The sequence below is a fragment of the Emydura macquarii genome, unplaced genomic scaffold (genome assembly GCF_026122565.2).
Source record: "Emydura macquarii macquarii isolate MOO-44397 ecotype Brisbane River unplaced genomic scaffold, CSIRO-AGI_Emac_v2 contig_3603, whole genome shotgun sequence".
In the NCBI taxonomy this organism is placed as follows: domain Eukaryota; kingdom Metazoa; phylum Chordata; order Testudines; family Chelidae; genus Emydura; species Emydura macquarii.
This window is the reverse complement of record NW_027133740.1, coordinates 2964844-2990864: the sequence shown is the minus strand read 5'-3', so window position 1 is coordinate 2990864 and position 26021 is coordinate 2964844. Positions and strand designations below refer to the sequence as shown.

The 26021-nt window shown below is 39.2% G+C and overlaps 1 protein-coding gene and 1 long non-coding RNA gene across 2 annotated transcripts in view; one reads left to right on the top strand and one right to left on the bottom strand.

The window, feature by feature from the left end:
* The window catches only part of CCDC39 (coiled-coil domain 39 molecular ruler complex subunit), a 30827-nt gene extending 8411 nt beyond the window's left edge, over positions 1 to 22416 (bottom strand). Inside the window, exons 1-14 of the mRNA XM_067536491.1 lie at positions 22300 to 22416; positions 21513 to 21632; positions 18825 to 18971; positions 16329 to 16487; positions 15275 to 15367; positions 15053 to 15181; positions 12867 to 13058; positions 11371 to 11474; positions 10778 to 10910; positions 6972 to 7166; positions 6073 to 6237; positions 3976 to 4113; positions 2507 to 2715; positions 812 to 935 (exon numbers count right to left, since the gene is read on the bottom strand). Of these exons, the coding sequence (XP_067392592.1) occupies positions 812 to 935; positions 2507 to 2715; positions 3976 to 4113; positions 6073 to 6237; positions 6972 to 7166; positions 10778 to 10910; positions 11371 to 11474; positions 12867 to 13058; positions 15053 to 15181; positions 15275 to 15367; positions 16329 to 16487; positions 18825 to 18971; positions 21513 to 21632; positions 22300 to 22416 (2025 nt within the window). The remainder of the gene's footprint in view (positions 1 to 811; positions 936 to 2506; positions 2716 to 3975; positions 4114 to 6072; positions 6238 to 6971; positions 7167 to 10777; positions 10911 to 11370; positions 11475 to 12866; positions 13059 to 15052; positions 15182 to 15274; positions 15368 to 16328; positions 16488 to 18824; positions 18972 to 21512; positions 21633 to 22299) is intronic.
* Positions 2615 to 9707, top strand: LOC137145626 (uncharacterized). Its single transcript, XR_010917695.1, has 3 exons — positions 2615 to 2751; positions 4775 to 4875; positions 9232 to 9707. It is a non-coding gene; the product is annotated as an uncharacterized lncRNA (long non-coding RNA).
* Positions 22417 to 26021: the final 3605 nt, after the last annotated feature.

Sequence of the window (26021 nt, the reverse complement as noted above, 5' to 3'; positions counted from 1 at the left end):
CTATGCAGAGCTGATGTCCATATGAGCACAGGGGTTCACCTGTGTTCTCATGGTAGGAGCCTTAGCTACTATGTAGCCAGAAAGTTCTGCTTTTACGTTTGAGAGCCATGTGGTGAGATAAGTTGTTCAATGCACTCTAACTACAAAGCTGTTCTTGGATGATAAGAATTTAAGAATAAATGGGAACACTATAATCACTCCTTTCCTTTTGTATATGGATTTCAATACAATGGCTAAAATCTTCTGTGGCCTATAGATTGTTATTGACCAGAGAGGTTAGTTCATTTCAAATTTTTGAAACAAATAAAAATTAATGGGGCTCTGAGCACTTGGTTGCATACTCATAGAGCAGCTTCCAAGACTGGGGCCTAAACTAGAGTTCTACTGAAATCTAGCTCTGAAGCAGTATTCAGCTGAAATCTACCACAATTATTTTTTTTTTAAATCCCATTCCAAACTGAGTAATAGCTGAAAGAGCATGGGAGTAAACTACAGGATGTCCTGCAAGGCATTTTGGCCCAACTTCCTGATACTCCACATGGCCATTCAGAAGAGTGGACTGGTTAGAAGATCCTGCACTCTGGGAATAGGGGTAGTGAGCAAATAGCCATCTCCCCCAGAAAGCAGGAAAGAATGCAGCCAGGACCTTTCTCCAAGAGAGGCAACAGGTGGCAGGTCAAGGGGTTTGCCTCGGTGTTAGGGAGTTGAGACTGGAGTAGAACAGGAGAAGCTATAGTTTAAACACTTATGATGATGTTGTATGAGCTTTTAGTTGATTAAAAGCATTCCAACAGTAACGTAACTCAACTACCTTAATAACATAGTACGTCTGAGTTTTCTCCTCTTCTCCTTCAGGAGGCATCATGACGATGGTAAGAATTTCATATCTGCATCTTAGTTTATCAATTTTACTTAGACGGTCTTGAAATTCAGCACTGATGGATGGGGGAAAGTGAACACACATTGATTGAGATATGTTTGAGAAAATATTATATGTTTCTGTCTTATACAGTTTTATAGACTATTTTTCCCATTACAGCTGCACTTGCTGCTGTTACTGCAGAAATCGGAACATGCACAGGGAGCCAGCCATGAAAGCAGAACTGCTACTGCTGTCAGGTAAGCTCATTTGTTCCCAGTCCTCCGCAACCTCAGACATCTGGTCCTCTTCCCACCCCCACAACTTTTCTCACGCTACTGCATAAAGTGGACAAATTTAAGTTCCCTCCATCATAGGGAGCTCTGCAGTACACCTCCTCCAAATCTTTAAAGCTTTGGCATTTAAGTCCTACAGCTGCATAAGATGCCCCCTGCTGATCATATCTTAATATTTCTACTGCTAAATGAGAAAAAGCAACAGCAGGCAACAACCCCAAATCAAATTACATGCAAGTACTAATTAGCTGTGTAATTGTCAAAGGAAAAACATACAGTCTGCACTCTGGGTGAGGAGTTAAGCTTTAGTCACACTAAATCACTCTAATTTCCTATTGCGTGGGGTGTGGTTAGCAGAGGGGTGAATAAAAGCCTGCCAACTCAGCTGTTGAGTATTTGCTTCATAGATGGGTTAACCACTAACTACACAACAGATAGGAGGTCAGAACTAAAGATTATAGCAAATATTTTGAATTAATTCTCTTATGAAAGCAACAAAGAAATCTGTGCTTTTTTGCAACTTTCTAGTATCTGTTTCCCAGTGTAATCAACTAACTAGTGTATGTGTACCATTTCTGGTCTACAGGCGATTAAAAACTCTACTACATGGGACTATTAATGGAGATTCTCAGAATGCTTGTAAGAAATTGTTCACTTACTGGGTCACCCATGGAGACCACAGTTTTCTCAAGTACTTACTCCTGATGAATAGATCCTCTCATCAAAAATGACTTGGCTGTTATATCTAGTTCACAGTGCCAAATATACAGACAATGAAGTCAACAGCTATCTTGAACAAATGCAGCAGTGGAAGGTCAGACACAGGACCTTTGCCTTCAAAAGCATAGGCCTCTACCACTTCAGCTTAAAGAGACTCTGTCTGTATGTACGTAGTTACAGATTCCTTACAATACCAGATAGCGTATTTCCATATTGGACAAATGATTTCTTGTTCAGGATAGTGATGTGGGATAGCAGAGTAAAGAGACATTTGCCTAGTGGTTAAAGCAGGAGACTGACATCAAGAGACTTGAGCTCTATTCCCAACCCTTCTACTGACTAGCTGTATCACTTTTAGCTCCAACATGGAAGACACTATATAAAAGTGATTTTAAAAAAATGGTGGCTGAGAAATTAATTTAGGAACACTGTACTCAAAGACAGGGAATCTACTAACAAATTTCTGAAACATTTAAAAGAGGGAAATTGTAGAATGATCACAGTTCACCCAGACCTTTTGGAGAACATCTTAATGTAAATATTTAATGTATTTTCCATTTACTATTGTGTTGCTATTTTCCATTTACTGTTAAGAACACAATGTAATGTTTTGAAAATTCATGGTAACTACCTTACACTTTGCCGTTCCTGCTCCACAAATCTTATCTGTGATTCAATCATTGCCTTATGAACCTTAATTTCTTCAGTTCTTTCTTCCATGGCTGTATTTAACTGTAGCTTTCGTTTTTCCAGTGAGAGAACTTGCTCTGCCTTGTTGTACAGCGTATCTTGAAGACGTTTCAATTCCAATTTTAAGAGATTATCTTCAATCATCAAATCCTATCAAATGCCAAAAAGGAGATACAAAATTAAAAGGTATGCTTTTCAACTTGATTTTTAAAATGGACCATTTTTTATAAATTCTAGTTTCATGTAAAGCATTCTTTAAACAGTATTTCTGTATCACAATAACCAGAATTGAGCCTTAGGTTATTGTCCTACTCTGTACAGTTTCAGCAGAGCCTTGACCACCCAGAGTTCTCTTGGGGACAGGGAAAAGGAGAAGGAAGCGCTTGTTGCAGAGCTCCTGCTGCACCTTTTCAAGTGCTTCAGGAGTGCTTCTGCACCTCTCCCTTGTGTCTTATGGCAGAAGGAAGAATAGACTTAAAAAAAAATCTGTCCTAATTAATATATCAAAATAAAAAGGATAGCTGCAATTTATACAGAGCCTACATTACCAAACACATACTCCCAAGGTTGTGCTGATGAGCCTTGCTGGGAGGAAGAAAAAGCAAACACAAAAAACTGTCTTAGTTTCAGACTTTAGAACATAAGAAAAACACAAGATTTTTGCAAAAAGGAAGAAAGTGGAAGGGAAACTAATTATTTTGTGTACTCGGTGCATCCTAATTTTTTGTTGATACACAGTATTTAAATTAGTGAGCCAGAACATCCCATCAATTTCAAAATCGGAGGGGTGAAAATCTGGGTGTGGGGCATGCTGTCCAAAAAGTATTAGCTCCTCCTTTTCCCTCTCCATGTAAGTCCCTCTGTAAGGTCACCTTGGAGCGGTGGCTCTACAAGGCTTTGGAGACTTGATTGAGGGAACAATGGCGGTTCACCTGCTCTCCACAACATTGTCCCTTGCCAGCTCCATGGATATTCTATCTGAAATTAATGCTACTTTAGGATTAATGATTTCTCAAAGAAATATCAGTAATACACCTCAGGCAGCAAAGCACCCCCAAATGGATATTGCTTCATAAGTGCAAGGGACTTAGACAATGGTAACTGAACTCACAATGGAGCCCTATGACTTGAAGTCATAAGAGGCTGCAATCCCTCTACACCCTCCCCTGACACTACCAGCTACAACAGCCATGAAACTGTCCTTCATTCGAAGATCTGGATATTACAGGGAAGCTGAGAGGCAAGGAAACTCCAGAGGATTTCCCCCAGGAGATGATGACCCAGTGCAAAGAAAAGTAGAAAATAACCCCAAAACTATTAATTAAGAGTGTTTAGATGGTTTATTCTTAAAAAACAAAACAAAAAGCCTCATACTTTCCATTAGTAAAAAGCTGCAAACTATCATCATACCTGCTTAAGAGCTTTGGCTTTTTTAAACTCTTTATCTGATTTGTCATTGAAAAGATTTAGTTCATCTATTCTGATCATCAGACCAGTCATTTCTTCTCCTGTCTTATCCATTGCTCTCTTGATAAAGTGTACATCACTCTATTAGAAAATAAATAGCTTTTAGTTCATTATTACACTGGACACAGATTGCACCAAATGCTAGCAATTAATTAAAAATGACAGATTATAAAATCTTTGGGACAGGAGCTCTTTGTTATATTTTTGTATTGTCTGTAAAGTGCCTATCATAATGGGTTCTGGTCCATGGTGCTACTGAAATATTTTAGTTGGGATGCAAGAAACCCTTTTATTACATCAATACACAACCTTCATTTTCATGCAGTCATAGATTTTAGGGCCAGGAGGAACCATAATGATCATCTAGTTTTTCCTCCTTCATAACATGCCATAGAATTTCACTGTATCTACCCCCCAACAATTTATGGTTGAACTATATAGAGCAGTGATCTTCACTGTTTTCCAAGCGGAGACCACTTTGGCAAAAAACCTTCAATGTGAGAGCCACTTCAACTACTAAATTAACACTTTGTTTGCTACTCCTTGATGTAATGTTACAGAGCGACTCATGTAACTAAAACAAAGTCTGCTTGTACAATAAAACGTGGCTGCTACTTTCTCCAGCCACCTCATTTTCTGTAGTTGTTGATGATGATCTACTTTTGTTCATTTCATTAATATCCACAGTTACATTCTTATCTGCTTTTTCTCCTGTTTCACTTTCTGATTTTCTCTTCAACAGAATTAAAGAATCTATCCATTCTTTCCAGTAACTCACTGGGGCCAAAAAATAATGTACAACACAAACGGTTGAACACTCTGAGTTCTACATTGGTTGCTCTGGTAATATTACGGTTATTATACAACGGATATACTTAGATGTACTTATTGGCGCACATCATACCATCTGGTCAATGTGACGTAAAGAAGGCGGACTTTGATAGGCTCGGTGCATATTCTAATGTTAAAATAAAATAAATTGAGATATAAACAGTAAGTCAGGGAGCCATACTTAGGGTCGATCGGAGCCGCCACTGACTCCTGGGCCTTGCAATGAAGAACACTGATATAGAGCGTATCTTTTATGAAGACATCTAATTTTGGGTAAGACTCCCAACTGATGGAGAATTTATCACATCCCTTGGAAATCTATTCCAATTTTTAATTATTCTCACTGTTCAAAATGTGCATCTTATTTCCAGTTTGAACTTTGATGACTTCAACTTCCAACTATTAGATCTTGTTATGCCTTTGTCTACTAACTTAAAGAGCCCTCTAGCATCAAATATCTTCTCCTCTCTGTAGGTAATTATAGACACGGGATAATTGGGGGTGAGAGGTAAAGTTATATGTATATACACAGAAAACATAAATATAGGTGCATCAAACTCATGATGGGCTGATGTAGAAACAAGTTAGGTGCATTTATAAATTTCACTGTAACTAAGCCTGCAAGTAAAGTAACTTGCAAATGCTCATTGAGTGACTTGTCATACATAACATCTCCTCAAGGAACATTTTAAAAACAGAAAAAAATCGCTTATACAAGTGCTGGGTCAACATTTGGGCCTGTTAACTTGAATATTTTCCTTTTAAGCAATTAAACACTTTAATCCTAATTGGACAAAAACAAATATAATGCAATTGTATTGTAATACATAAAAGCTAGTGTCAATGGAACACAATATTGTCAAGGATTAATGGTATCTTACTTATGTCTTATTGTGAAGACAACTTTAAAAAGTTTCATTTTTAGCTCTGATTGCTTGAAAATAAAGTAGATTTAAAGCAAGTTAAGTTTGTGCTCACCACAACCCAAAATCCTCCTTCATGCCAAAAAACTTCAGTCATCCAGTAGCTATCCATTTCCCACAAGGCATATCAGGGGAGTGTGGTGTGAGGTTATCTGTGTAACTTACATGAAATTCACACATCCTCTATCTAGTACTAGGTTAATGAATAAAGAAGAAATCTACCTAAGCTAATTTGTTAGAATTTCTAGGATTTATATCAACAAAAATGATATTGTAAGCAAGTTACCTGAAGTTTCTTGTGCTGGGCATGTAAGAGATTATATGCATCTTTCTTTTCTTCTAAGGTCTTTTTAAGTTCGGCAACTTTTGCTTCCAGAACTTGCCTTTCATCTGTATTAACATCCCCTTTTAACCGTGACAGTCGTCGCTCCACTTGCTGAATATAAAAATCCTGTTAAAATTATTTTTAAAAAACAAATTGAGAGACTGAGATAAATAATTATAGCTCTTTCTATAATGCTAAAACATTGTATATAAACTTTGGAACTAAATTTTGGCTTTAGGACAGTTACCTAATTAAGCTATTGTTATTTTACAATAATTTATGGCCTATAGGCCTTCTCATTTTAATGTGACATTAACAAAATGCTCGTAAATGACTGGTGTGTGCTGATGGATCATAAGTAATCTCCTAAAAGTGTAACAAAGCGCACACTGCACAGATAGGGAGGCTTACAGAGTTTTGCAATCTTGCCATTACCAGTGGATATTGATATAAAGAGGAAAATTTTCAAAGTAGTGCATAGGAGATATGCACATAAATCCCATTAGCAAATAACAGAATTTGGGCATGTACCTCTCTTGTATTGCTTCCAAAACTTACCCTGAAGCGTCAGTAGTTCAGAGGAGACAAAGTGAAGAATTGATTTGGAAAATTAAAGGGGAGAACAGGAGATACAAAAAAATAATTCACATGCACGCACACGTGTGCGTACATACGCACACACAGAGTCAAGTTCATTCACGCATCTGCAGAGATGGAACTGCATAACTCATCACAAGCACAGATCATTTCAGAAACTGCATTTTCTAAGCAGTTAAAGACAGAAAAAACCCAAACAAGCTATTCATGTTAGCCGCAAAGAACGATAAAAAAATTAAATTGAGGGCTTGTTAACGCTTTACCTGATTATACATGATTTCCTGTTGCTTTAAGGTGTCTGCATCAAGTCTGCGTAACCGACTATTAAGGTTTTTAAGTGATGCTCGGGTTCCCTCGATTTCTGCAATAATACACTTCTCCTTGTCCCTCTGTACCTGTAACTCCTGAGTTTTCTTGAAATGGAGTTCTTTCAACTGGTTCATTTGTGTTTCTTTTTCCTGATGACAAATTACTCATTAAACACACACAGTCAGTTTGGGTAATGCCTTGCAGAGACACATTTGTCTTTATCATTCATAGAAAAATGATACATGTAAAATATACTACCAGAGATATTGGAAGTATGAAATTTTAGTATCAGAAGTTTCAAAAACTGTTTGCTGCTTTAAAAGTCTTTGACTGTGGAAGATAATAATGTGTCCTTAAAGTTTTGTCCCTGCAAAAGTACTGGGGCGCACTTTTGAGAGACTTTTGTCTTGTTCAGTCTCTTCTCCATTTCAGCAAATTATAAATTCGTGCCTCTTTCCATTTTCACCCGTCATTGCCTTCCAATACACACTTGTAAAATAGGGGTTGCTTTTTTGTACTGATTTCTTACAAATTACTTACAATGTTCATTCAAGATTGTTTAACAATCAAAATGTATAACAGAATGTGTATAAATATGGTTTTGTTTTAAAATATATTTATACATTTTAAAATCACTTCCTTCTTTTTTTTACTTGTCAGGACCTAAGATGAAGTGTGTGTGTTGCAGCTGATATCATTAACACCTGAAGCAATGTAGGAAATTCAGCTCCTTGCTCTGTTTTAGGTGTTAGAGATGTCATCAACTAGAGTAAGACAGAATCTTGAACTCTAATTGTGACAGGTAAAAAACATTAATGTGGCCTGAAATGTATTAGAAATACACACACAAATGCTAAGATTTTTAATCATTAACAAAATATATGCTTAACTTAAAAAGAAGAAGAAAAAGAAAGAAACAAAGGATTTCTACTTGCCAAGACCTAAATTCAAAGTTTTGCATTTCTCCTACAGTTGTTAATAACAATGAGAGATGACTTGAAGGCAGATGGGTTGAAAGGGAAAGTTTTATTTTTGGAATAACTGTTAAAGGAGAATTATTGAACCCTGAACTCAGGAACTTGGGGGCAAGTATGGACTTGATCCAAAACCTACTGAAGTCAATGGGAAATGGCTTTTGGATCAGGCCCAAAGAGAGGAAGTGATTTTAAAAAAAAAATGTTTTAGTACATATTTATTTTTAATTTCTATGACCACCCAAATGTCCAGTTAGGGTCAGTTTTTGGAACTAATGAAAACAATGGCAAAACTGTCAACTCAAAAAGGATCAGAATTTGGCACTTTGGTCATTAAGATCTTAATTTTATTTATTTAAAAAACATTGTTTCTTCCTTTTAAAAAGAGGTCTCCAAAATAGACATGGGTGTTAGATAAGATTCAGTCCCCACAAAACTGCTTTGCTAAAGAGTCTGGGGAACATCAGGAAACTGAAGCACAAGCGGCGAATGGGATTTTGTCTGTATTGTTCTCAGTAAATATCTTTTCACAGTAAATTAATAGATGCAGCAAATAGACATGCATGCCTAATGTTGATGGAAAGCATGCTTCTGACTAATACATTACAGACATTGTTCAAGAACAGTTCATCTTATTTAAAATATTACCCCAAGGCTGTAGAGCTGCCAAGCTCAGTGTCAGCTTGAGTTATCCACCACATATATAAGTAAAGAAACTCTGCTAATGGCTTAGCCACCCTAGTAACAGATTTAAGGGGAAGCAAATGCAGTTTTCAATTTGCAGAAATGTTATATAATTCCAGCTAGTTTTCAAATTTTTTGCAGTATTTAATCGTTTAATAGAAAACCCTATTTTTTTAATCTACGCATATAGCTAGGGATCATTTTCTCTAAACTGTATATTAATATTCAAAGTGCAATTTAATGTACATATTAACTTTATAACACAATAGCTAAGTTCATTAAATAAGTTCCAAATCCTGTCATGAGAGCAGTATTTTGTATGGGTAGATTTTGATAGAACAGTAAAAGGCCCAGGGCCCACTTAATAGTGCAATATTGATAATCATACTTTTGCTAATAGCAGACAAAATTGGTAGGCCTTTCTGCAGGCCTGTGCAGCCTTAGCATGAGTAAGCCAGGAGGTGAGGAGAGCCTTTTGCTCAGTCTTATGTGACTCTGCACCCCACCCGCTCCCCGATGAAGTCTCTGGTGTACATGCTGGGATCTTGTTTTTCAGAAAAAAGTAAGAAGCTTATCTACGTATACCCTCTGGGAGATGTTTGTCAGGCCTCGAGATGTGGATTCTGCACAAACACATCTGACTAAAAAGTGATATGAAGAGACGTCATGATTAGCTTTTGAAACTGCTTGTCCAACAAGTTTTTTTTCTTGACATGTTGTTGTCTACTAACAAGGATAAATGGGGTGAGAGGTTTGGACTCTTCAGGGATCTCTTAGACACAGTTTTGGGGTCCCCAACGGCAGCTGGAAGACCAGCCAATCGGAAAGCTGCCGCTGTACTGCTCGAGAGCCACACCAAACTTTGGCAATTATTGAGGATTGGGATGTTTTACTAACCTGTTGTGCATGTTTGTTAAGAACTTGAGAGTAAGTAAAGTACAGCTTTTAAGTGAGAGCTCTCTTGTATTATACTGTTTCTACCAATCCATCTATCAGCTGGACAGCCGTGTCTCCATTTGATTTATTTCCTGACAACACCTTGCCCAGAGGAAGGTTACCAAGAGCTTTGGGTTGACAGAACCACGGGTAACAAATCTACACAGCTATTGCTTGAAAAACAAGACTGTGTTTGGGAAAAATAAGTGGCAGAAACAAAGTACAAGGTGGTGTGCATGATTGTAGTTTTTGTTGTCATTTGTTTGGGAACACCTGCTCTGCCACTTGTGTAATGAGATCATTTTAGAAGCTTTAAAGCATCCTATCATCAAGCAAAATGTCAAAGGTTCATATCAGAGCTGTAAGAGGCTAAACATATTTAAAAAGAATTAACAACAAATTGGGAAACGGGGTGTTTGGTGTGGGGTGTTTTTTTTCTGGTTTGTTTTTTTTTTAAATAAAATGTAGGAAAGCTTCACCTGCCAGGTTAATGGGGAGCCAACAACCTGAAAATCCTAGACTTCCAGAGCATGATGATCACGGCTCATCAGCAGCCCAAGCTCCTAGAGCTTCCAGAGTCTCTGGTTTCCAGTAGAAATGGACAAAGGATGATAATTCCATTTTGTGCAGAACTGCAAATTTTTTGGTTTTTACTCTGACTCAGAACAAAGTCAAATTTCAAAATCTTAAAATCCTCCATGAAACTGAATTACTATTTTCTGACCATTTTTAGTAATAGGTCCTTAAAATTTAGCCACAAAACAGGGATTAAATTACCTTTGCTCTAACTAGAAATTCTATCGGATGTTTAATAACCACAAGTGGTCAAGATCTAGGTACATCTGATCTGAAAGATGGCAGTTCCACTGCACAGTGCCCCCTCAATACCATGAGAGGGCCTTGATTTAGTAACAGTTCAGCAGGAAGAATGCCACCTACCAAATCCACATACCACTTTACAACACTAAGGCTTTCCCCAGGGATCTCCTATCCAAGAACTGACCCAACTGAACCCTGCTTACTTTAATATCTGAGGGGGAATGGCTGCAGGCCATATTAATTAATAAGTAACTTCCTTTTTAATCCATACATAAATGCTTGTCCCAAACACAACCTGTAAAGTCTACATTAATCCTCAGTGGCAGATATTGTCAAAAAGGCTTTACCTTGACAATTTTCTCCTCTTCTTTTAGTATTTCTTCCATCCTGAAAGCTTTTTCTTCTAAACTCAATGTCTTCTCAGTCACAAACTTCAGTTTATTTGAAAGATTCAGATTCTGGTCTTTAACATGGCTTAGCCTAAATAAAGTTACAAGGCACAATGAGTCAAAATGAAGAGTACACACGAAACATTGCTAAAAATGTTTAGAGCAGTTTATTGAGATGTAAATCTAAAAACGTAATTCCTTATATTCATCTAAAGGCATAAAACTGTGTAGGGTACTTAGGTCATCCATCTCAGACAACTGTTATGGACACAGTTCATTATCACAATTTTATAAATTTAAAAAAAAAGATGAGAATCAGGGCCCATACCAGATTTTTTTTCCTCCACTGAGATGAGAATCACAGGGAGTGTTCCACGGCTATATAGTCCAAAGAGTAACTTGGACAATCTAGGTATGTCACAAAATGTCCTGCTAGTTGACTACTTAAGTGTCCAGACATTATTTAAGGTTCCTTGCTTGGTATGAAACATTTCAAAAATCTGATTATTACAGAACGTTATAAACTTTTTCTAAGAGTTTATCTTTCTTACCTGATGTGTTTTTCCTGGATTTCTTTCTTCAGATTGGCCATTTGTGTTCTCAGAGATTCTAAATCAGAAGCAGTTCTGTCCACAGTGGCTTTTAAAGTATCCAGCTAATAATTAAATAAGTTAGAGAGATCACTTACTTTCCTGTGTACTGTGGAGCATTTAAATACATTAATAAACAAGTAGTTTTCAGAAAGCTCACTTATTGTTGAGCATTACCAAACCAGAAACTGGATAATTCTCTCTTTCATAAGTATATAAACATTAACAATCCCCCTTCGGTGCCTCAAACATTTCAAAAGATCAGTTAGTGTTGCTAACAAACCTGTATTTCAACAATGCAAAGATTATTCTAGATATTTTTAAAGTATTTTCTCTAAATAAAAGAAAAAATGGTCCAGATTCTCAACTTGTGTAAATCGGCACAGCCCATGAAGTCAGACTGATTTACACCAGGTGAGAATCTGACCTAATACATGTTTAATTACCAAGAAGAGAGAATGGGGCCAGATCCTGCAACTGCATCTGCGTGAGTAGATCCCTGTGCTTATGTGGAGCCCCACTGACTTCAATGAGCCGCCATGTGGGCAGTGGTGATGATGTGGATCCAACACCTGGTGCTGGTCCAAACTTTGCTGATTACACAGCATTATTTTGGTTAAACTCAGGGAGGATTCTGAGGTACAAGGACAGACAGACACCTCATAAAAATTACATGATAAGTTTTAAGCATATAAAGGGAAGTATTTTTATGCCATGCTAAATTAAGTTGTGGAATTTATGCAGCAAGATATAATTGAGATAAATAGTTCAGCAAGTGAGTAATACTTAGCATTTTACACATTCCAACATCTTTACAAACATTAGCTGATTAAGCCTCAAAATACACCATTGAAGGAGGGATGAAGTATTGTTCCCATTTTTATAGCTGTACCACCCAGTCCCCTACCGCAAGTTGCCTCTTTATTTGACAGCTATATGAGAATGAATAGTCTCTAATTATTTTAACTAGGACAGAATTAAAAGGGCTACCACCCTCATTCTTCAGTGCATAAGATGATGATCATCTGGAGAAGTGAGGAAAAAAATTTTTTATCATGTTACGGTACTGAAAAATTAGGTGTGTTATATGTGAGGTAAAGATGGGGCAGTGCACCTTCCTTTGAAGCATCTTCGCCACTGTCAGGCTGGATGCTGTTTAAGGGAAACAATTCAGACAGCCATAGGAAGGCAACACAGTAATAAAAGGCACTCTTTCTCAACAGTTATGGGCTGCCTCCTCTGCAGCATTACCAGCCAAAGACCACGCTCAGGATTCAAACTCAATACTCAGCATTTAATTGGCAAGGGCAGACATTTTGTTACAACATAAGGATTGTACCAGAAAATGAAAGAGTTCACCATATACTTCTGCATTTTTGCTGTCACATTCCTTTTGTTAGTTAAATGTTAGGGTTTTTCATTTTTTACCTTTGTCTGCAACATTTAGTCACTATTACCTCATCCTGGAGTTGAACTCTATAAGCATCTTGGTTTTGGTAATCTAATCTGAGTTTGGCAGCTTGCCGGTCAGCAACAGAAATTTTCTTTTCATACTCCACATTGTTCCCAGTCTCGTTTGCCAAAAACCGAATCTTCTCTTTAATCACATCATCTTTCTTTCGGATCTCCTGTCTTACCTGGGCTAATAACTAGCAGAATAAAAAACATTCAAAGTGTTTTAAATAATGCAGCAACCATTGCTGTCAGACTGTTGCTCTTTGCTTTTGGCTATTGCTTTACCTTAAAAAATAATTAATAGTAAAAAGAAACAAATCAAAATATATTTTAATGCAATAGTATGTGGCAGCCTAGGTACTGCACCACCATGAAATTACCTTTGATATGTATCTCATTTCATTTACATGTAGCAACATAAAATACTGCAAATATTTTGGATAGGCAACTTCTATTTCAGTGATTTCTCTCTCGGTTAAAAATCACCAATATGGCACTGTAAACTTACATGGAAGAGTGACAGGAAAGGAAGAGGCCATAGGCATAAACAGCATTTGAATAGACTGGAACAGCGAAGAGGGCATAGAGAAGGTTACAATAATAGTAATAATTAATAGTCATGATAAATGATGACCAAGGTATGTGTGAGGGTTTTAGCACTACAGATTTTAGAAAAGGGTGGATTTTGGTATTCTTAAAGAATAAGTTAAAAGGTTTACCAACAGCTTAGATATTGGTGAAACAATATTATACAACAATTAATTTGCTGTTCTTTGAAAAGTGATTACACAAAAATGGCATCTTCTTGCTCAGCTGATCTGTTCCCTATATTCAGAATCATAACTGCTTCTTTTTAATTACAAAAAATAAATCAACAGAACTAACTTCAAAGCATGGGGGGAAGGGTAGCAGAATCTTGCCACTAGCAATTATATATGGCATCTCATACTAAACAGTTCAAGTTATTCCAGCTAAGTTTCTACATTAACTCACATTCTAAATTATTCCTTCTGATTTCTCTCTTTTATTATATTGTTTACTGTTGCATAATAATAAAAAATTAATCATTCAAAACACTTTTTCCAACAGACCTCCTCAGTTGAAGGGGCAGGGTGTCTTCTCCCCCAGATGTGTGCAATATGCAAAGCTGAAGTTCCCCTCTTTTTTCAGGGCAATTTCTTATTAGCAAAGCTAAGATTTAGTGCAGAGACTTCTCGCAGACATAGCTTCAAATTTTGGAAAAAGTGTCATGATATCATATGAGGCTTCTGAAACTCTATAAAAATTCCACTTTGATACCTACGTTTATAAATATTTCTCTTCACATTTCAAATGTTATAAATATAAAACAAAGCAGAATGTGCATTATTTAACCCCCTTTCCTCATAACCTTTTTTTTGTGTGTGTGTGTGTGTGTACAGAAGCAAAACCCTCTGAGGCTCTAAAACACTGAGAAAGTGATAAATACTAGAAGCTAGCAATAGCTTGTTAAATGTAATCAAAACAACAGTTTGAAAGGCTTTTTTTTTTAAGTGCTACTGTTGCTTCCTATTTGTAGTAAATATTAGGGCTAAATTCTGACCTTTGCTATGCACTAACTCCAACTGACATTAATGGGGGCCACATGTGCACGAGGGCAGGACTCATCATACCTGTCAGAAACCTCAAAATTCACCATTCCCTATTTCCCCTTTGAATCATGCCCCAGACACGCAATTCCCCCACTTTGCAGCCCACCAACTATCCGTTTATAAGAGCAATGGGTAGAAGTCTACCTTCTCTTGTTGCTGTTAAGACAAGACAGAGGAATCATTATCAGAAGTCACAAGGCACTCCAGCCCCTGATGGAACAGTGAACATGAAACTGGAATTGAAAATTAAACCTGAGACTCTTGTATGGTAGTGCAGAAGAGTTGAGGGGGACCCTATTTAACTTAACAGACTCGAACTTAAAAACTAATAATAATTACTAAGACAATGCAATGCAATTGCATAGTTAATCTTCTGTAATATATCTTAAATTTGAAACAGATGAGTGAAATGAAAAGAGGAATAATGCAGAAAAGAACAGGATAAGGCCCATTATGTTTCCAATGTTATTCTATCTCAGACAATAGCCCAGCTCTCATTACTGGTGCAAGGTTAGGTCCACTATTTATACAAAGCAACCTCTGAATATGTGACTTACCAAAGCACAGTGATCTATTTCTTGATCTCTTTTCTGCATCTGCTCTATTGTAGTTTCCCACTGTCTGATGAGCTCTTGCCTTTCATGGTGAACCCTGCGAAAATCTTCAGCTGCCTTATCCAGTTCTATCTGTAAAGAAGTAGAGCCCACTTTGCAATGATTTTTAATTTTAAGAAATACTTCAAATACAGAAAATAATCTTAAATTGCTTTATACACAAACCTGAGCACTTATGGTTTCTGTAAGCTCACTGTCAAGAATTCTGTGTTTCTGATTAGCTTCCATAGTCATCTTTTCTACCTGTTGGGTCAGCACCTGAAATGAAATGATTTAAGGACTAATATAGTTAATTAATTATAAATAAATACAAAGCTCTGCTACAGTTAAGTTGGGAGTTAATGAGACATCATCTATATCATGTGTTTGAAATGCCTAAAAAACAAAGGACCCAACCTTACAAACCTTTGCTCATGCAAGGAATCCCTACTCATACAAGTAGTCCCCTTAAATATCAGTGGGACTATTTGTGTAAATTATGGTGTCTGAATTGTCTATTTATTCAACATCAGTGGTAGTAAAATTAGCTTTAATTTGAACAGTTTGCAAACACTTACATTTATCAACAAAAATTTTTTTTTTCCTAAATGATAATTATTTGAGAATGTCCTTTATGAATTTTGAACTCGTTGCCTGATGAGTCTACTTTATATTTAATGCCAGTCTTTCATTGCTTTAGTCAATTTTATTCAGGTAGCCTTATTTTATCCTTATTGATATTAAGCAGTTCAGTTCCAGTTTAAACAGGAACATCTAAATTACTTGCACTTGTTTTTTCAGAAGGTCCTATGTCATAGATTTCTAAGATGAACTCTCTATTGAATTCAACGTGAAGTTCTCTTTAAAACCTGATGGCAAAATTTTACCCACAATTACTACTGGCCATAATTAAACATTTATGTACTTTCAAGCTAAACTTCATCTTCATCCAGCAAAACAAACAAATTCTAATAAGTATTAAATTGTGCATTTTAGCTCTTTATAATACAGTCACCTACATAACCTTTAAAAGGGAATTTAAATGAAATTTCATTATGTGCTAAATGGAAAACCATCACAGTTTAAAAGTGCTGTTGAACAAGTTGTTTTGCCTCTATAAGTCTCAGTTTACCTGACTTGATATGGCAAAATCCTTAGATGCTAAAAATGGCCAATTTTTCGGTTGAAAATATACATATTACAATGAAAACTTTTAGAAAAAAATGGTATATCTACATACTCTTAATTTCCCATCATCCTGTTGAGCATACTTCTGGATTGTGACTGCATCATTGTCTTTATGAGCTGATTCCTCTAACCAAGCCTCTAGAGCTTGCTGATCCCAATTCATCTGGCATCTTAAGGTTTCCAGCTTCTGGGTGGCTTTGAATATATTATTCTAGTAAAGTTTGAGAGAAATTAAATTTTAAAAGTTATGTATTATCTTTCTGAGCAAAAAAAGAAAATCAAAACAGACAATGCAAGTTGATACAGGTGTTTATCCTAGTCTTATGAATTTAGCAGTTTGATGGCTAGGGCTCAACCAAATTCACGGTCCATTTTGGTTAATTTCACGCTCACAGGATTTTTAAAATCGTCAATTTTATGGTTTCAGGTATTTACATCTGAAATTTCATGGAGTTATAACCATAGGGGTCCTGACCCAAAGAGGGTTGTGAAGGCATCGCAATGCTATTGTAGAGAGGTCGTGTTATTGCCACACTTACTTTTGTACTGCTGATGGAGGCACTGCCTTCAGAGCTGGGCAGCCGGAGAGCAGCACAGGTATGGGGGCCGGGGGTGTCATCATTTTGGGGACGGCAGAGCTGGCCTTACGGGTGGGCAACCACTCAAGGCCCTGTGGTCAGGGGGATACTATGGTTCCCCACACACACACAGCAAGCCCAAGCCCCTTTAATTCCCATGCACTGGGCCTGGAGCGGGGGAGGGGCAGGGTTGGGGGCAAGGGCACTGGAACCATTCTAGAAGTGGGGGAGTCACCAGCTCCAGTACCCAGGGGCCATTCCCCCCACTTTTTAACATGGGCGTAGTTTGGGGACTAAGGGGCGGTGTTGCGTACCAAACTGCAAGCCTCAGGCAGGCATGAAGTAACTCCAGCAGTGTCTGCGCTTCATGGCAGGGAAGCTCATAATGGTGATCAGCTCTCCTGCTGGCATCACTTCGCGCCTGCTCGAGGCTTGCATTTTGGGAGGGCAATACCGCCAAACTATGCCCATGTTAAAAAGGGGAAGGGCTGGCCCTTAGCCCCCATCCCGCCAGGACTAGCAGCTGGAGCCTGGCACATGGTAGGAGGCCCAACTGGGATGCCCCAGCCCTTCCAAAGCAGATTTCATTGGGGAGACCAGATTTCATGGTCCATGACATGTTTTTCACGGCTGTGAATTTGGTAGGGTCCTACAGATGACCATACTGTTGAGTGAATGAGTCTTCATCTATGGCAAATATCTTCAGTTTGAATAATGCTAGTCCAAGGTTCTGGCATGAAAAAGAACCAAGTTTCCACAAACCTAAAAAAGCAAAATTATCTTAAACTGAGATGAGTGAACCATTGGCACAAGATACCTATTCTGCTATTTTATGGAGTTAATACACACTTGGTGAGAAACTGATCCAACTCATCATGTAGCACAGCTTACCCCTCCAAACCAAGAGCCAAATTCTGATTCTCTTACTCCATGAGTAGTCCCAATTGATTGAGAGGAGACTTCCCAATGTGGGAGTGAAGGATAGAATCTGGTCTCAGGTGTACAGCCAGCTATTTTAAGCACCAGAGAAGTCAACGAAAAGGAAGAAAGCCAACCTGAAGGAATAAAAGTTAGCCTAATGGCTTGAAAAAAAGAAAAGACAAAAGACACAGCACTTTTGCTATTTCTTTCATAGAAAGTTTCCTACCCAAGTGTTGTTATAAGTGTATTTATTTACAGAAAATATATAAAAGATTAGCACTTTAAGTCCTCCCATCATATCCATTTTAGGCACAAGGGAGAATAAGTTTGCTATCAACTTGATTTTAAAAAAAAAAAAGTACAAGGAAAATATCCAAAGAGAAAGTAACAAGGGCATGTGGGTGGGTGCATGCCATTAAACACATCTGTCTCATGGTTATAACCCTCCTCCATTTATGCACTATCTCCCTTCCTTTGTTTGGACCTGATTCTGAGGTCCTCAGTGCCCACAACTCCCATTGACTTCTTAATAGTGCTGTGCATCTTGCAAGGCTTAGTCATTAATTATCATTCTTAGCTGTGTTTTGTTCAGCCTACACTGTGGGCTCCTCAGGACAAGAACTTGACATTTTATTTGTCTAGCAAGTGCCATGCACACCTGTGCCACTCGATGTTTAATAATAAGTGTTTCTGAGCTTTGCTACAGGAGAGCTTTACCTCATAAGCTAATATTTCTGTAACCAAAAACTGAGACACTAGGAATTATTCCAAAGTGAATGTGAAAAACTACAGTTATGTATGAAACTTTAAACATGGTAAGGAACTAGTCTTCTAGTTCTTACTAAGACAAAACTATGAACATGTTCCTGAGCAAGGGCTGAAGAACTGGGTCATAAATATTTGTGGGATGTCACAGGCATTAGCACTCCATCAATTGTTAAAATTGTTATCTCATGACTTCATTTGCTTAAGGAAATGAACACTATTGATTGCAAGAAAACTAGTGATAAACAGAATAGGATACATATTACAATATTCTTGAATCTTACTTCTTGACTATTTTTCTTTTCTCTTAAGGAAACCATCTCATTTTCCAGCCGTTGAATCTCTTTTTTGAGACGTCCAAGCTCTCTCTCAGCAAGGGCTTTAAAGTGCTCTTCCGTTTCTATTTCATTCTCTCTGGCTCTATAAAGAGACTAATATATAGAGAATAATATATTATAAAAATAAGAAAAATATAGTTCATTATTTTACATAGAACGGTTAAAAGGTATTTAACACCCAATAGCATTTTTATTATTTCACTAAAATAAGAATTCTAACAAAGGTAACACTGATATAAAACTATGAAATTTGCATTGAGGGATTTTATAGAAGTAAAATAAAAATGCTTATGGGGGCTTTTGAAATTCAGAGTCTGATTCACACTTGTGTAGTTTCAGAGCAACTCAACTTACTGGTGTTTGGACTTTAAGATATGGAATTAATATAAAAAAAAATCAGTGACCTGTAGCAAATGTTCACAGATTAGCCTTCCATATCTAGCTAAGTGATTCAAAAATACTTCATTGAAGATTCAGAATCCATTATTTCACTGTTCCATAGTTCACAGCCAAACAACAGTATAGACAATCATATTCAAACTAGTCTCTCCATCAATATGAAGCTTTCTGTCTGATTCAGGAGGCAAAGCAGCAGAGAGTATTCTATCTTTTTGAGCTGAGATGGATTAGCTGACAGATATTGCTACATACCAGTTGGGTGCCTCTTTTTGTCTGGCAAAATTGCTTTAATATATTTTCTCCTATACAATACCTAATATTTTACCTACTGGAAGTCCTTCTCTTACAGAAGGAGCACAGGGTGTCTTCATCTCGATTGCTAATTAAAACTTGCATCTATCACATTAACACTAAGAGGCTGTTCAGCTGCAGGGAAGCCATCTATCATCAGTAGATTCATTATCTGAGTTTCTTCTCAGATCGCTCTTTGAAATCATAGGCTGTGATTTAGTGATCTGGGGGTCCAGAATGAGACTCTTTAAAGAAGCTGATTTTCAGAAGGTTCTGAGCACCTGCTTGTGAAAAGTGGTCCCCTTTAAAATTTGTGAAGGCATCCTAAATCACTAATCATTTGAAAATTTGGGCTTTAAGTCTTAACCACATAACTAGTCATAGAGTTTAAGGCCAGAAAGGACCAGATCATCTAGTCTAGTATGTCTCTAGCAGTAGAGAATGGAAAATTAGTTTTTGCCTCTTGAATGAGAAGTAGCCTTCAAAGTGGATGAGAAAGCGAAATCCATGTGGAGACTCCATGAGGTTAGTCATATTTTTCATCAGATGGAACTCCAAAGAACTGATATATTCAAAATAAAGCTATGAAGCTGCTAAAATCCTACTAGGAGGTACCAGTAAAATATTATCTGCATTTGGTGACTTTCAGCAGATGCTCTTCAAATGCTTGTAGAAAGTGGTTATATAGTACTCATTTTCACAGATGGGGAAATGGAGGTACTGAAGGATAATGTCTTTCCCAACATCACATAGCAAATCAGGGCCAGACTAGGGAACAAAGTCCAGAAATCTGATTTTGAACTCTCAGGGTATGTCTACACTGCAATTAAACACCTGTGGCTGGCCCATGGCAGCTGAGCTGGGCTCACATAGCTCAGGCTGGAAAATTGCAGTATAAATGCTTGGGCTTGGGTTGGAGCCTGAGCTTTAGGACTGTGCAAGTGGGGAGGGTCCCAGAACTCGGGCTGGAACACCTATGCTTCAATTTTACAGCTCTGTAGCCTGAGCCTGGTGAGCCCAGCTCAGCTGACAAGGCCGGTCAGGGGTATCTAATTGCAAAGTAGACACACCAGTATGAGAGTATGAACCAGTAACTCCATTGATCTGAGTAGAATTGTTCCTAATTTATAGTGGTTTAAGTGAGAGCAGAAGTAGGCCTCAAGTCTCCTGAGTCCCAGACCTATGCTCTAATTATTAGAAAGTTACAGCATTTATTTAAGCACCTTTGTAGAAAAACAATTTTTTATATGATTACTGATATCTCATACCAAGATCTACAGGGGATCCCAATTAGCTTGAAGTGCAATATAAACTGTCAATATTCATCTATAAAATCCTATAGGGTTTGTGGTTTAGCTATCTCAGAGACAGCCTCATTCCTTAACATGTGCTTTCACAACAGCTGAAATCCCTAGATCTGGGGACATACATTTATCTGAAAAGTTGGGCCCATATGTCCTAGCCATATGTCTCAGAGTATAAAGCAGAGCTCACTCTCTCTTTATAGTCTTGTTTCACTTTTCAAGTCCAAGAATTACATCTCCATTAGTATTTGGCAATTAACCATCTTCTGATCAATACAAACATGTTCTCCTTTTACAATTTTTTTTTTCCAAGATTGAAACCAAGCTATATTTTTTTCCTGGGCCAGACGTATCTCTCTCTATTGCCTCTGTAAGTACCCATTGTGCATGGAATGAAGCCTGGAGGGATAGATGTTAGGATTGTTTGGCAATCATTATTTATTCATTTTTAATTACCATAAAACTATTTTTGAGACAAGCCTTAATTTGTTTCCTAGGCAAGTTTTGGAAGATAAGGCTGGGAGGTCTCTCATCAATAGTAAAATGTATTCAGACAAATAGATATGAGTACAAACTAGAGACAAATATCAGGCAGAATTTTAAACTGGGTAAGGAGGATCTACTGGTTACAACAATTTACCTGTGTAAAGTTGAACTCCTGCCTGACGTTTTTCAAATGTGATGTCATTGCCTCAATACGTTCTTCAAAGTCCGTCAACTGATTTTTTAGGTTTGCCTTTTCTTTCTGCAACTTTTGCAGCTATAAACAAACAACATCTACTATATTCAATAAACTGTCTTCAACTAGCAATATACTGTAATTAACAAGCAATACTTGACCATTTACAATACTTGATTACATTTACTATATAATGTAAACCACAAAAATATCGACAATATACATATCACTTTTTTTTTTTAAAGTGAAGAGGAAAAAAATAGATTTTGTCTAGATAAAAAAATGCTGTTTAAAAGATGTTAAAAGAGAACCACGGTGAGATGAAATTATGGTTATTTATTTATATAGCATCTTTCATCCAAATGCATCCCACGGTAACTGATTGTACAAAGTGTGGCTCTGCTTCTGCATTTGGATCTTCGTTCCTGCGCTACCCCGGAGACATGAATGGCCCCTGCCCCTAACAGGGGAGCGAAGGGCGAATAGGAAACCTTTCCCCAGCCCCCCCCGGAGGCAGGTGGGTGGTTCACGTCCCCGGGGGGAGGGGGAGGGCTGGGGAAAGGTTTCCTATTCGCCCTTCGCTCCCCTGTTAGGGGCAGGGGCCATTCATGTCTCCGTGTCCCACGCTCGCTGGCGAATCGGGGAGGGTTCAGTCCCCCGACGGGGGTCGGATTCGTGCCCCGCTGCTGTTGAGCCGGGCGGGGGGAGGGGTTGGGTACCCCTGTCAGGCTGCAGCCTCCCCACTCACTTCCTCCTCCAGCGCCTTGTTCTCCGCGTTGGCTACGGGGATGGCGAATCCATCGTCCCAGTCCAGCTCGGCCAGGACCGAGGCGGAGGAGCCGCTGTCGGTGCCGCCACGGCTCATGCTGGGGGGCGGGTGGGGGCAGTGAGGGTGTCCCCTGCAGCTCCCTCAGCTCCGGGAGCGGGTCCCTTGCACAGGTGGCTCCGCCACCAGCTCCCTTAGCAACGGGAAGCCCTTGGTTACCGATCAAACAGGAAGTCAGCGGTGGGAGAGAGCCCGACTTCCGGTCACACACACCCCTCCCCCCCGGCTCCTCGCTGAGCCCATCCCGTTCCCCAACCTCCCCTCCCCCTTCCCCCGTCGGACTGTCCCCATAGCCACATCCTAGCCTGGCCTGTCTCTTCATTCGCCACGCGGCCATTCGCCCCCTGCTCCCGCGCACTCCCCTGTCCCCCTGTTGCAGGGAGTTCCGCCGCTGCGTCCCTGTGCTGAGGAGGTAGGGATTTGTGACCTCAGCATGGGGCCGGGAAGGTTCGTGTGACCCCCCCCCCCTCCCCGCAGGCAGGGGAGGGGTTGTGTTCTCCCCTCACTGGGGATTTCATGCTCCCCTTTCATGCTGGGACGTATTTGGTGCCCCCTACTGGGAGATCTGAGAGGTTCATGCCCCCCTGTTGAGGCTCTGAGTTCAAAATCTGTCCCTCATTGCGGCCCTCGCCCCCCGCAGTGCGTTGGTTATTTGGTGATGGATTGCTTCCCACTGAGAGAGGGAAAAGGGAAATAAGTCTTGTTTAATAGGCGCATTTAGCATTGGCGTGGTGGCTCTTATGGTAGTAGTGTCCTGTGGGGCCATGTGAGCAATCCAGTTTCAGCCCCACATCTCTGCCCAACCTGGGCCAGCAGGAGCTGGGTGTGCTGCAGAGAGGTGGTTTGCAGTTTTGGAGATTAGGATGTAAGGGGTTATACTACTGCCTTCTACCAGCTGGAATATTGCACCTGCTGATGTATATGTGAATCTTGCTCAGCTGGCTGGCCAGCAAACGCGCTATAAATCCTACTAATCCTACTAATAGAACAGCTAACAGCAATTCTTCTTGTTCTCAAGTGGCAGAGGCTTATATTGTATTATTATACTTGTGCTCCACATTGTGTCAGGAGCAGTGCACCAGCAGATGTGAAAGTTTACATTTTTCAGATGAGTAACAGTGAGCATGCCCTTGGCCTCCACATAAATAATTTCACACACCTAGCTGCACCTCCTGCCCCTTATTCTGTTCTGGCTCTGGAAGTCATAATTGAACCCATGAAGTGCTCAGCGTGCAGAAAGCACAGAGAACAAAAATATGCCACCTAGCGCAGTAGTCATGAGCAAAACCATGCATTTAGCACAAGCAATTTCATTATTACTAACCCCAAATGTTCAAAAGTCGTTAATCTGATCCCAAAATCATGAGGGGTTTTTTTTGTTTTTTTTAAAGGTACTGTGACTTTTGGTCTCTGTAACAGGCAGCCTGCCCCACTAAGGGCCAGGAGGCCTTGGATCAGTCCGCTTTGTTCAGTTAGCCCTGTCATGCTACACCTGTATAGAATGTAAAACTTAAAGGAGGAAAACCCAGCATTTCAGTGCTAAGCAGCAGTGATCTAATGAATGAAATATTGGTTTTGACAACAGAATTTGAAATGGGCCTGGTCCTGATAATGGTCCCGATTCACTTTCTATTCTCTCTAGTGCATCTCTATCAGGACTGTCATAATCACTTCTCTCTCCTGTCTTTAACAGGAACGGATCTAGGTTTTGGTGTAGGTGCTACCGAAACCTGGTTCTCAACGTAAAGTGGTGGTTGCAGCGCAGTGGCCCCTTCATACAGTTCCCTTGGTGACAACTGGTCTGGATCATTCCACATGTATCCATCCCAATCATCTCGGGTTCCCTCTTTTAATTTCACCAAGGCCACCTTTTCCATTTTTGTCCCCACATCTCAGGTGCTATAAAATTCCCAGATTCTGCTGTTGTCCTCCAAGATTTATTATGGGGGACGGTACTTCTCTTTTTGTAAATTTTCAACAGCTGTTCCTAGATTTTTGTTTTCCTGTTTCATCTGCTCGAGCATATCATGTATTTGAATTACTTGTTGCCCTGTCATCAGGGCTTTATTCTTCCAATTTTCAGCCATCTGAGTTGCATCTTCCAACTCTTTCACTGTGTTTGTTGCTAGCTCCGATACCTTAAGCGCATGCTTTCTTAACCATCTAATTGACGTGGCCATAATTTGTAGTACTCTATACTTTTTACTCTTATTATTGTCTTTTAGAGCAACCCTTAATGCCATTGCCCTGTATATTCCTGTCCATGTTTCCCTACTCTGTTTTTTAAACTCATATGGACCACCTTTACTTGCTACCCTGTGCATCCAAAACTCATCAAATTCCATGAGTATTTGGAGGGAGGGTAAAAGGGGATTCCCTAGCTCGTGTATTTCTGTCATGTTAGATCGCGATTCCTACAGAGAACAGCTCATTTACTTAGCAAATCAGCGGTCGTGGTCACTAGTTTTGTCAGCTGTGGTGTTACCAGTTGTTGGCTGTGCGTGTGTGTCCCCACGTATGTATTGTCCCAGCTCTACGCAGGTAACTGAGACGCATGTAGTTGCCACCCTCTGACATAGTATGATACCATCCATTACCTTGTATTGGATGATTCGATCAAAACATTCCTTTTCATCATATTAACAAGACATTTCAATCCATTATAGTGTCATTTGAGGAGGTCACGGAGCCCTTGTTATCTTTGGGATACTAGGATGTCCTGGTACCCTCTGTCTCTAGATTGTAATGTCACGCTCTTGTACCTAGCACTGCTTTAGGAATGTGTGTGTTTGCAGTATCAGCTTAATTCTTGGCAATTTCTAGGAGTCATATGTAAGTTCACAGTCTGACTTTGCTTCTTAGCAATATTAGATTTTGATTCAGGCTTCTGGTTCAGGCCTATTTTACAAGGCCTCAGACTTTATACCTAGCCTGTTATGTTAGATCTCTTGTCTCAGACTCTCACTTTCTACTACATTGAACACTTTAGATGCTTTAAGGTGACAGAACATACTATGGGGGGTTTAGTGAGAGTATCAGCAAAGTGGGGTAATATTTAAAAAGCTCTACCATGATATTTCTTTAAGGATATAGAGCTGGGTAAGAGTGTGGTGGCATGAATATATGAAGAATATGGTAGGTGGTGCTTATAGACTAAGTAGATGAGTCAGCTTCACAATAAAGCCTAAGAAGAAGAAGTCCAGTGCTGGGAGGAGAGTGGATAGATTGCTCTGATGTGGGATTAGAAATTGAGTTTGAGTTAGCGTGAGAAACTGGAAGGACTGAGGGTATATCTACATTGCAATTAGACACACGTGGCTGGCCCATTCCAGCTGACTTGGGCTCACAGTGCTCAGGCTAAGGGGCTGTTTAATTGAGGTGTAGATGTTTGGACTCCTCACGCTGCAGCCTGAGCTCTGGGACGCTCCCACCTCGTGGGGTCCTAGAACCCAGGTCCCAGCCTGAGCCGGAAAGTCTACACCGCAATTAAACAGCACCTTAGCCTAAGCCCGAGTCAGCTTGCATGGGCCAGCCGTGGGTTTTTAATTGCAGTGTAGGCATACCCTGAGAGGCTGCGGAGTCAAAGCTGGGATGCCTGCTGCCAGATTTAAGAAGATGGATGAAGACTGAGCCGAAGAGGAGCT